The 11989-nt window shown below is 63.2% G+C and overlaps 1 protein-coding gene across 3 annotated transcripts; it reads right to left on the reverse strand.

Annotated features, from left to right (window-relative positions):
* Positions 1–326: 326 nt before the first annotated feature.
* Positions 327–11989, reverse strand: AMPD2 (adenosine monophosphate deaminase 2). 3 transcript variants are annotated; one of them, XM_035017828.1, is made up of 18 exons: positions 11508–11989; positions 6524–6654; positions 6187–6317; positions 5646–5714; positions 5441–5552; positions 5006–5192; positions 4628–4769; positions 4436–4525; positions 4090–4219; positions 3800–3994; positions 3581–3712; positions 3285–3448; positions 2908–3034; positions 2653–2816; positions 2311–2431; positions 1848–2021; positions 1525–1635; positions 327–1369 (listed from the first exon to the last, which is right to left on the reverse strand). In XM_035017828.1, exons 1-18 carry the CDS (start codon positions 11515–11517, stop codon positions 1160–1162), a joined length of 2400 nt encoding a protein of 799 aa, XP_034873719.1. In that variant the 5' UTR covers positions 11518–11989; the 3' UTR covers positions 327–1159. The 3 variants fall into 3 exon arrangements, with proteins under 3 accessions (XP_034873719.1, XP_034873720.1, XP_034873721.1); XM_035017829.1 differs by lacking the exon at positions 11508–11989 and adding an exon at positions 10521–10936; XM_035017830.1 differs by lacking the exons at positions 6524–6654; positions 11508–11989 and adding an exon at positions 10521–10676.

Here is an 11989-nt window from a genome sequence, read left to right on the forward strand (position 1 = left end):
TGTCCCGAGAGGCTGGAAGTGAGGCAGTAGGAGACGCAAGGGACGCTAGTCCTCAAACTGGTATGACAGGAATGTGCCCCAGACCTGGGGCCAAGTGCCCACTTCAGAAGGGGCAGACAGGACAAGGGCCTGGGGCAGCAGATGCATCCCTGGTGGGCCTCTCCTCTCACCCAGCTTCCATAGTCCGTTTCTGCATTCACAAACACACATCAGCCAAGCCCAGTCACTCCCCTTAGGATCTGCTGCACCTCTAGCCACAGTGCTCCTGGATCCATGCTCCGCCACCGCCCCCATGGCTCTCCCTCTCCAAACAGAGATCCCACCTGCCTCATTACTTAAATAATCTTTATTTCTCATGCACTAGGAAAGATGGGATTGTATGAAACACTGCATTTCACAGCAAAGGCCTCAGTCCAAAACACAACACAGGGGACCAGGTGGATTCAGGTCTGGCCAAAACTCTGGGGACCATCGTGGGGTTACCACCCCCAGGGCTGGTGACAGATTCAGGACCCTCCAGCTGTAGTGGCCCCAGACACAACACAGGGCAGCTACCCCCTCCCACAGAGGCACAGGAAGCTGACATCAGAAGAGCATGTGGACCAGAGAAAGGACGGAGGAGGCTGCTAGGCAGTGACGTGGTGGAGGCGGTGGTCCAGCGCCGCCGAGGCCCAAGTCCAGGCCGCCAGGGTTGTGACTGAGCTCTCCACCCAGCTATGCTCACTGGAACTGCGGGAGTGCCACAGACCCCCGGCAGATACACACGGGCCCCACCTGCCTGCTCCTCAGCCGCACACACAAGATGACATCTGCCCAGATGGGACCCCAAAGGCTAGAGGGGCCAGTCCCCCTCAACCATCCCTAGCCCCTGTGGACACTTAGACGCCCACCAGACAGCCAGGCTTCAGAGGTTCCTGGGACAGGGCCATGGGCAGGGCAACCAGCAAACCTGGGCCATCAGGTACCATCCGAGCCAAGACAAGAGCAAAGCAGATTCTGGGCACCACTTTCCTGGAGGTGGCATCGGGACAGATACAGGTTGGAGACATGCGGGACAGAACGAAGAAGAACGGACACATGCAGACGTGACAGGGCGGGAGGGGTCTGAGGATAAAACGTGGTCAAGGTGCTGAGCTGCGGGGGACACAGTGGGCCGGGCTCACTGAGGCCCCGGGCTTGTCGTGACCCCGCTCTCCTCGGGGATGGTCTCCAGCATCTCACTCTGGACAGCCTGTGTGATGAGAGCCAGCTCCTGGCACAGAGTCTCATAGCGGTAGCCCACACGGATGTCCGGCACGTTCGTACGGCGGATATCATTGCCCTCGGGGCCCTCCTTGGTATAGTTGGGTCCCAGCCAGTGGCTCTTCACCTGCAGTGGGCAGGGGGATCAGACAGGGCCGCAGCTAGCTTTGAGGCGCCACGCCCCAGGCCTGAACCATCCCAGGGCCAGCACCCCTGGCACCTCCCCAAACGCAGAGGAGAGGAGAGGGTGGACACCAGGCTCCAGGCGGGTGGGGGTGGTACCTTGTGGGAGAAGCCGCTCATGAGCACGCTGTTGCGGGCCAGCTCACACATGTCACAGGAGCTGAGCTTCCACACCTGCGTGGCGATGCTGTACTCCTCCATCAGTGGCTCCTGCGCAGGCCAGGTGCCCTCAGACGGGTGCACGCGGCCCTGCCACCCAGTCCCCGCCCACCTGTCCTTGCGCGCGCCCCCCCCCCTCGGCAGGATGGCAGGATTTGCCCCAGGACGTGCTGCACTCCACCAGCAGGGGGCAGCACCAGCGCCGAGCCCCAGGGGCCTGGGTGCCTTGGGCGTCCCAGGACCACCAGCGGCCCGGTTCTGACCTTGGTGAAGTGGAACTGCAGGGGATCATCAGTGGACAGGGAGACCATGAGCCCGCGGGACAGGTACTCGGGGAGCGGGTTCCGGTGGTAGCTGAGGAAGAGGCTGTTGTTGCTGAGAGGAGACATGGCGATGCCAATCTGGGCCAGGTAATACAGGTACTGCAGGACTGGGGCCTGCGTGGGCAGCGGGGAGGGGCCTGTCAGGCGGCCTCAAGGCTGGGGAGAACACCTGGCTCTGGGGGGTGCAGGCCACAGTGGAGAGGGTGGGGAGCCCAGCCTCGGCCTCACGTACAGAGGGTCATTTACAGCCAAGATCCAAGCGAGGGCCGCAGTGTGGAGGCTGGGCTGTGCAGGGGTCCAAACTGGGGGTTTGGTGAGGAGGGAGACCAGTTACTGAAGAGGCTCGAAGGGTTGAAAGGGAGGTGAGCGATCGGGAGGGGAGGCTGGGGGTGCAGACCCTGACCTTGCGCAGAAGCAGCCCGTGAGAAATGTTCTCGGCCAGCATGAAGGCCGACACCAGGTGGTGGATGGGCCCCGCTTCCCCACAGTGTGGCCTCAGCACAAACGTGTGGAAGCCCCTCTGCCTGGGGGCAGAAAGATAGCGTCAGCTCCCCAGCCCGGGCTCCCGAGCCCCCCGCCCGGTGGCCACCTGGACCTGGGACAAAGCGCCAGGGGCAGATTCTTGGCTGTGAGGGGTGAGCCCGGAAAGAACTCCCTGGGTCCGGGAGTGGGAGCAAGGGGTGGGTCGGGGCTCCGGCGGCCCCAGGACAGGGCAGCAGAGTCACCACACCGGAGGAACAGGCACCTGCGCAGGTGGTTCAGCATGGCCATGTTGACAAAGGTGTAGTACAGGTAGTAGGCATAGGGTGGGTTGTCCTCCTCCACCCAAGCCTTGGGGAGAGGGCTCTCCAGGTTGAAGACGTGATTCTCGGGCTTAGACTCATCGTCCACGCTGTCGAAGCCATCCACCTGGCCCGGGATGCTGGGGTCAGGCCCGGAGCTGCAGCGGCCCCTGACGCAGGCCGCCCTCCCCCTCCCCTGCCCCGTGCAGCCCCCTCACGTGCTCCAAGAAGAGGTGCAGCTCCGGGTGGCTGGCAGGGTGCACGGTGGCCTCAAACAGTGGCAGGAAGATGTTCTCCAGCATCTCCTGGAAGTTGGCTAGCTGGCCCTTGGTACGGTACACGTCGCTGCACGCAAGACGCGCGCACGGGACGGCATTCACCAAGCGTCGGAGCCTGGCCCGCAAGCGCCGGAGCGCTTCTGCACGACCCTGGGTGGGCCGGGCTGGGCAGACCACGAGCGGAACCAGGGGGTACCCCTCCCACTCAGAGGGCTCGGCTGCGGCGGGGGGACCCGCCACCCCAGGCAGGCAGGAGGCAGGCGCTGTCCCCTTGAACCCTGCCCCGCAGGTTCCCTCCCGCTCCGAGGGACACTCACAAGAGGCGGGGCACTTGGACGAGCCAGCGCACGTTGGGAGAGTGTACTCGGTGCTTCACGGCCCAGCACGCCAGCTTGTCCCACTCGTCCCTCGAGCGCCCATAGATGGAGAGCCGCAGCTCTGCGTTCTGGTATTTGCTCTCCTCCAGGTCGGACATCACTTCCTGAAAGACATGCGGGGGTGGGGGGGGGGCAACCATCACACCCACCCACCCGGCTCCCATGCGGTCAGGGAGAGGGCTGCTCAAGGCTCTCGCTACCCCTGCACATGGGCCTGGGCGGTCCCTCCTCCTCACCTTGATAATGTGGGCAAAGTACTTTCCAGAAACCCTGTTGTCGGTCTTGATGAAGATCTCTCGGAGGACAGACTCCCCAATGGGGTTGTATTTGGCATTGAACTTGTCAAAGCGATGGAAGGTGTTCCTGTCCTGGGGAAGATGGGCAGGCCCAGGTCACCCCTGCCCCTGGGCCATGCACTGACCCAGCCCCTCAGCCCCTGTGCCAGCGGGACAGACCGCGTGCATGTCCAGCGTGTCCACACTCAGGTCGTAAGCAGTGAGATTCATGCTGTCAAAGACCTCCCGCAGCGTCTGCTCACGGCCCTGCTCCACGTGCACGATCTCCTCCAGGTGCCGCTTCATCGCGCGTTTGATGAAGCGCAGCAGGTGCTTCTGGTTCATGCAGGACGAGGCATGGATGTGTGTGTCCACCTGGGGTGCAACGGGGGGCCGCTGGGTTCCCTGGAGGCCAGTCCGCAAGGGAGGCCAGGCAGGGGCGCAGGGCCGGACACGTGGGGAGGGCCCACCTTCCGGATGTTGTAGAAATCTCGGTGTGGCACCTTCTTCTGGGCGGCCAGCTCCTTCATCTCATTGAGCAGCACGTGCATCTGGAACTTGGAGCTCAGGTACTGTAGGCGGCGGTAGCAGAAGGACTTTCTGGACAGGGAGAGAACAAGGCAGGGGCAATGAGCCACAAGCAGAGGGGGGAGGGGACAGGACTGAGGCTGCGGGGGGCGGAGACAGATGGAGGGAAAGGCTAGGTCTCGGTGACTGTGAAGGGGTGAGAGGTGGCGGCAGGTGTTTGCAGCAGGGCTGCAGCTGGGCAGTCTGGGCTGGAAGGGAGCTGAGTGTCTGGGCCAGGCAGGGACGCACATGGGGCCGTTGATTATCAGGGCCATCAGCACATTGACATCCGCCACAAATTCCTGCAGGTCAGGGTACGGCAGCTCCACCTCCGGGCAACTGGCAGGTAAGAGGAGCTCAGGTGAGGTGCCCCGTGGGCCCTCCCAAGCTGGGGCAGCCCCCACACAGCTCTTCCCCGCCGCATTCCCCACACCCGCTTACTGCTCATCGGGTTCCCTGCGGGTGTAGACATGCACCACGCCCTGCACCATGCGCAGACCCAAGCCCAGGTCCCCAGGCATGGTGCTTGGCTCACAGTACTCATAGGGGTGCTGCTCCAGCGCAGGGGGGTGCACCGGGGCATCTGCAGGGTGGGGAGGGTGGAGTCAGGGCCAGGGCTCTTCCAGGCCACCCACTGCCCAGCCCAGAGGCCCCACAGAGAGGGAGAGCTCCTGCCCCTGCCTCCACCCACCATGGACCAAGGGGCTGGCATGAGCCTGGGTGGGGGAAAGCAGGCAGGGTGGAGGTTCTCGGGCACCAGAGCGCAGGGAGTCGGGGACACCAAGGCACTTGGAGCAGGGCAGGGATGGGGGGTCCCACCAGCGGACACGGGGGTGTCAGGGCCCTGCTCGTAGGTCCGTGTCTCCAGAGGCTTCTCAGCCAGCTGCTGCAGGTACCGGCGGGTGGTGGGGCAGAAACTCTGCAGCGACAGGGCCATGTACTTTTCCCGGATGAAGAGTGCCCGCACCACGCTCTTGGCTGCGTCCAGCAGGTCTGTGAATGGCACCTGGAGCCAAGACATGGGGTCACTCTCCTTGCTCTCAGGCCCAGACCAGGCTCACCCTCACCCCTTCCCCGAAGCCTTGACCCTGGAAACAGCACATCAACTAGCTCCCAGCCACAGAACCTTTGCCCCTCCAGCTTTTGGAAAGAGAAATGCCCTCTCTAAGCCGCACCCAGCTCCCAGGCTGGGGGAGCCCACGGGGACTCCTGGAGTCAAGAGGGGTAGAGACCCAAGGCCCTGCCAACACTGACCCCACACTTCTCCTCGCCGGAGATGGTGACCCGCTGAAATTCCCGCTCTAGCACCACGTCTCGCTCCCGCAGGCCCCGGTCACCTTGCCCCTCGCCCTGCTCCTTGTAGAGCCTACGAGCGGAGAGCACAAGGGAGGGGGCTGGAGCCAGCAGCGGGACAGGCCCCACAGCCCCACAGCCCTCCGCGCCCCTCTGCCCTCCTCACTGGAGGTCCGAGGCACTGTCTGTCTTCAGGAAATCTTGCTTGGCCCGAAGCAGGATGTCCGGCTCCAGCCTAGAAGGGAGAGGGGCAAGAGGTCAGGCCGATGACAAGGGAGGGATGGCCCTGGTGGTCAGGTCCCTGCCCCGTGCCGGCTGCTGTGCCCGTGTTGTTCCTCGTGGCCCCGTGGGGCCGTGGAATCCTGCACTGGGGCTGCTGTCCGACCCCCAGGTTACAGATGAGAAAGCCCACCCAGAAGCTGAGTGACACGTTCTAGGCCACACGGGTGGGTACAAGACAGAGCCAGAACCCAAGAGCCTGACTCCAAAGCCTGCGCTCCATACCACTGGTCTACGGTCCCTCGCCAGCCGGTCTGAGGGAGCACAGGACGGGAGAGGGACAGAGACGGGGCTCTGAGAGTGTCCCAGTAGAGACAGACGGACGCTGGGCAGGCCACCCCTGTGCCCCCTAGCCCCGACCCCACAGCAGCCTGGCCGTGCCCTCTCCACCCATGGCTGCCTGCTGGACTCTGGGCCTGGGGCCCTACTTGACATCCTGGCTGATCTGCCTCTCCAGACGCTGCCTCCGCTCCTCCAGCTGCTCGATGGGGCTCTCCTCAGGGAACTCGTACGGGGCGCTGCGGAGCTCGCTCTCAGCCAGGGAGCGGCTGAACAGCTCCTGGTGGGAGGGAAGGCAGCATCAGTGTGCCAGGCCCTCCCTTGCAGAGTCTCGGGATGGGGAGCTGCAGGTACCTGGGAAAGGCTAGGGATCGGGGCACAGCCAAGCGTGGAGTAAGGGGACGGCTGAGATGGAGGGGTGTGGGGAGCAGAGACAGGGCACAGGGACAGCAGTGGAGGGACACAGGGTGCAGTGCCAGGCGATACCTCGGCGATCTCCTTGCATTTGCCATCCATGGACGTGCGTAGGTCGAGTGGGAAGTGCTTGAGGCAGGGGGCAGGGCCTGGCAGGGATCGGGCAGACTGCAGCGGAGGGGCCCCCAGCCCACCCCGAGCCTCTGTGGAGACAGCGATGCCAGGGTCAAAGGGTGGAGGGCAGGGCCTGTGAGCACTAGAAGCCCTGGGCCCCTGCACGCCCCAGGCCTGTCCCAGAGAGAGGCCAGGGGCCTGGAAAGCGGGCAGTCCCTCCTCAGAGACTGAGGATCAGGCCTGCATGTGGCTCCCAAAGGACCTCACCCTCACAGTCTAGTGCGGGGCCCCTCAGCCATTCCAGACTCAGGAGTGGGGGGCTCCTGAGGCTGCCTCTAGAGCGACCGGCTGCCTCAGGGAGCAGGAGACCTCCTACAGGCAGGCACACATGTACACACACACACACACACACACGTACACACACACACACACACACCCTCTCCCAGGTGCTCATTAAGGACCTGGTGGCCGGGCCCACAGCTTCCAGGGCAGGCAGGCCAGCCCGGATCAGACCTGCTTGTGGACCCAGCAAGCCTCCTCTTGGAACCCCAGGGCCTGCGCCCGACATCCCAGACCTACAGAGCACAAGCAAGTCGCATCTGCCACTCAGCTCTGACCTGGGGACCAGACCCCCAAGGGAAGAGGAGGAGGGGAAGTGGAGGGCCTAGTTGGCAGCAGGAACCCTACCTCCTCCCCAGTGGTGTGCCCTCTCCCCCCGGACCCCAGGGCGGCCAAGATGTGGCCCGGCCCCCAGCTGCCCCTCCCACTGCTGGCTGCCCCTCCAAAGGGGACTGCCACAAACAGTCTGCGCCACTCAGAGGCCCCAGGATCTGGGCCGGAGGCCCCAGGGAGGGCCTGGGGAAGGGATTATCAGAAGCCAGGGCCTCTCCACATGGAGGGCAGAACTCCTCAGCCACACCACCAGAAGGCTGACACTAAAGGCCTCGAAGCTGCTAGTTTAGAGGGGCTGTCTGAGCTCCCAGCCAAGTCAGACCCTCCCTGGGCTACCAGCCCCACCCTCCCCACCAGGAAGCTCTCCACACCAAACTGGGCTCTCCCAGTCTGCTCTGAAGGGTGCTCCCTTCCAGCATGCTCCTTTCCCCTCGGCGCCGGGTCTTAGGGATGGATTGGAGGCTCTGCCCAGGTAGCATGCCTTAAAGTCTGTGGGCTCACTTCATGATCCCCCAGAGTTGGGTCCCAAGGCTGGACAAAGGGAAGAGGAAGTGCCTGCCCTAGATCCAGGACCCAGCCCCCACTCTCCCTGGTGCAGGCCTGGATCCTACCTAGAGTTCAGGCAGCTCCAGCCAGCAGCCCTGTGCCCCTCGCCGGCCGGTTTGCTGAGTGGGGCTGTAGCCAGTCCCCCAGGACAGCTCAGGGGCCGGCACGGGCTGTACCAAGTGCAGCTGCATGCAGGGGAGACCCTAGGATGACAGCAAGCAGGGGGCTAGGGAGGCCCAGGGGAACCAGAAATCAAGGGAAGGAGCATCAGAGTTGGGAAATCAGAGGAACCTCAGAAGGGAACAGCTTTAACCTCTACCGTACCAGGGCCCAGCCTAAAGTGGAGCCCCCAAGGGGGTGGAGCAGGGTAGGCTGACCCAGGCAGGGCAGTCTGGCTGGGAGGGGCCGGGCCTCCTTAAAACGCACTACCCTGGGGAATGGTGCGTGGGTAAGGCCAGGGTGGCCAAAGGGGTGGGGGGAGAAGAGGGGACGAGCAGCCCTCCCCTCCGTACACAACAGTCCCAGGCCGGCTTCCCCTGCCCGGTGGCCTTGTTTTGCTCACCACTGTCCCCTGGGTCCCTGGGGACAGACAAAGCCTCTTCCAGGGACAGAAGTTGGCTGGCAGTGAGGGAAGTGACTCAGTCCCGGGAGGGACCAGGTACTGAGCTTCTCTACTGCCCATGGGGCCTGATTCATGGCTCCCCAGACCTCCAGCCTCCTCTCGAAGCCTATCGTCGGGAACAAACCGTCCAGGAGGAGAAGTGTGGGAGAAGGGACTAGAATTTGGAGGACTTGAGTCTGACTCTATTCCCACTTACTGGCATGTCTCTGCCTCCCAGAGGCTTCAAGTCCTGTCTATAATGGGGTGATAAGCGGGTCCTGCCCTGTCTACCCACCAACTGCTGTACGGCTCATAGAGATAGAGCTCTGCAGCTGTGGTGTTAAACACCATTCCCCGTGATTATGAACTCCCGGGACGCTCCAAGCACTTACTACGCACAGTCCAACCTTCTAGGGAGGGTGGGAGGTTCTCAGGCCCAGCGCAGGCCGGCACAACCAAGCAGTGAAGGGCAGCAAAGAGAACGGAATTGGACAGGGGTAGAGATGGGGGATGACACTATCTCATACTTGCAAGAGGGCAGAGCAGGAAGAGGAAAGAAAGATGGGCACCTGCTCCACACCCAGGGGATAAGACGGAGCCCGCGGTCCTTGCCTGGCCAAGAGACCTGATCTTACACAACTCCTGCCTTCCAGACCCTGGCAGGGGAGGCCGCCCGCAGACCTCCAGGGCTGGTCTCTATCAGGTCAGCAGGAGCTGAATTGAAGGTCCTAATCTCAACCTCCCGTCTTAGCAGGGTGGCCCAGGACCTCCACAGAAGCACTGCAGTGACCAGGACAGGCTCCAGCAGCCAGAGCCATTCCTCCAGACCTGCAGGCCCCTGCCCGGGGTTCCAGGGCTTCACTAGAGGTGACAGGCAGTAGCCTCCACACTCCCTGAGGCCAGGCCTAGAAGACCCAGCTTCCTGCCTGCTGGTCCCTTCCCCAGAATCTGTGCACCGCACCACACACACGAGTAGTCCACTGAAAGCCAGAGGGGCTGCTCCCACCAACCAAGATCTTGCCACCTCATCTACCCTCTGACCAGGCGCCCCCTCACTCACTGCCAGGACTGCCTCAGTCGAGAGGCAGAGATGTGCCCGAGGCTTCGACCCCTAAGTCTCAGATGCTCCCACCCAGTGACCACCCAAAGATGTACATATCTAGCCCCAGGGGACACACTCTCTGGAGGGCCCAGACCTGGGCACAGAAAACACAGACCCTCAGACCAGCACTGACCTTTGGGCAGTATTTTCAATGGCATAAGAAAATACAGGAGATGGACGGTCAGGCTATAGGTACAGATAGCTGCTGAGGGAAGGGGGAGAAGACACTGGCTTGACCTGGTCACCAAAATGGGGGGCAGGGGTCCTTCCTTAGCCACAAGGCCGGGGCAGCAGACGGCAGGTAGATATCCCTCAGCAAGCAGACTCAGGCAGCCTAGCCCTCAGGGAGATGGACACAGCCACACCATGCTGCCTGCTCCAAATGGTGCAGAGATGCCTGCCAGAGTGGGAGGCAAACCAAAGGGTGCAGGCGCACACAAGTAGGCAGCGGCCCCAGCCCGAGCCCCAAAAACAGGCCTGGCCCAAGGACACCCCATACTTCCGAGGAAGCCCACAAGAAAAACCAGGAATGGGCAAACAGCAAATGATGGCTACAGTTGAGCCCCAGCCCCTGGGATGCCCGGTGGCAACGAGTGTGCCCTGACATCAGGCCCCCCTCGCCTCCCAGGAAGGGGATTCGGGATCTGGGGTCCTAGAAATAAGAACTAAGCACAGGAGGACGCCTGAGCCTGCCCAGTAAAGACACAGCCGCCAGCAGTGTGGCCAGCCCACAAACCAGCCAGACCCACACATCTCCCTCTCCATTCACACACACGCTCCACATGCACACAGTCTTAGCACATCCGCACGCTGACACGTGTGCAAACACACCTCTTGCTGCACCCACACCTGCGCCCACTCCTCGTTACAGAGGGCAGCACCCCCAACACAGAATCTGTCACCTTCCACCCCACCTCCCAAGCCAGCTGTCCCTGGGACTGAGGACCAGGAGGGGCATCACCCCAGAGGGGTTGCAGGGGCCTGGGCCAGCGGCGGTGGGGCAGAGCCAGCGCCTGAGGCTAACACACACTCACCTGGTACTGCAGAGGAGGCCTGCAAGCTGACCCGCTTCTTAAAGGGATATTTGGCCTTGGGGCTGCTGGGGCCAGATGGGTTGGATGCCATGGCTCGAGCGGCGGAGACGGCGGGGGGAGTCTGAGCCGCACCAGCTGGGCCTCGCTCTGCCACATCCAACCCCTTCCTCCGCCCCGCCCCCAGCGGGAGTGACTGATGCAGGAAGCAGAAGCCCCGCCAGCGGAAGAGGCCCTGGCCACGATTTCTGATGTTGTCTAGGCAACCTCGGGCAGGGGGGCCTCCATCCCAGCCTCTTATCCCCTCCCTTCCCTCCCCAGACCCTGGAGTGACGCGACTGCTGCTAGCTGGGACTGGGGGGCGGGGGGTGGGGGAGTGGAGGGGGAGGTGAGCAGACAAGATGGGGAAGGGCCAGCCCCCAGCACTCCACTGACCCCTTCAGGAGCCCTTGCCCCTTGCCAAGGCTCTGGGGCACAGGAGTCAAAGTCCGGGCTAGCTGGTCCAGCCAGCATGGGGGGAAAAAATAATAATAAACAGGAATCCAGTGCGAGGTCCAAGCTCAGAACACATTGTCTCAGAGCAGGCGTACTCCGTGAAAACCCAGCCCCTCTGGGGCACAGTCCCCTTTTCTCTATAAAGCTCCCAGCCCCAGGGGTAGTCCAGCTCTGGGAGGATGGGGGTAGAACTGAGAATCCCGGCCCAGTAGGGAGGAGCCTGTCTTGGGAAAATTCCACTGGCCGGCAGAAGCTACCTTCTGGGAAGGCAGGAGGCAGGGGCTTCTCTGGGGGGCTAGGAAAGAGCCCCCAGCAACATCGGACTTTTCTGTCTTTTCGCACTCAGGCTCTGCTCTCCAAGGCCCTCCCCAGGAGGAGACGGCCACCTTCCCTAGGTCTGCAGGCTGTGCTGAGACCCCCACCCTTTTGTCACCCTGCCCACGCACTTCTCTGTCCCAGAAACCCTCCCCCCAACAGACGCGCACATACACTCACCTGAGGCCATGCTGCCCGAGCCCGCAGGGGTATCAGGGAGGCTGCCCGCCAGGGTCTACACAGCCGGGAAGCCGGGGTCGCAAAGGAGGGGAGGAGGGCCGGGACCCCGACCCTGGCCCAGTCGCTCCGAGAACCCCTGCCCTGGCACTGCGATGGAAGAAGTAAGGCAGTCTTTCAAAATTGCCCGGAGGCGGGAGGCGGACCCCGGCAGACCTCGGCTGCTGCACTGGCCTCGAAGACCCCGCAGTCCCGACCCCCAGCTCTCTGCTCAAGAGGCGAGCAGGCCACGTGCTTCCCAGGGAGCAGGACCCGGAACTCGTCTGAGCTTCTCTCTACACTCTCTGCGTGTTCGTGATCGGACTACCGTAGCTGGACTGTGGGGGAGTCACGCAACAGGTGCGACCCCACCAATGCCTCGCCAGCTCCACCGAGCTTCTCGGCCGCCCAAGGCCCCGCCAGACCCGAGGGCCCGCCCCCGCCGG

The sequence above is a fragment of the Mirounga leonina genome, unplaced genomic scaffold, assembly GCF_011800145.1.
Source record: "Mirounga leonina isolate KUSES-001 unplaced genomic scaffold, KU_Mleo_1.0 Mir_173, whole genome shotgun sequence".
Classification (NCBI taxonomy): Eukaryota; Metazoa; Chordata; class Mammalia; order Carnivora; family Phocidae; genus Mirounga; species Mirounga leonina.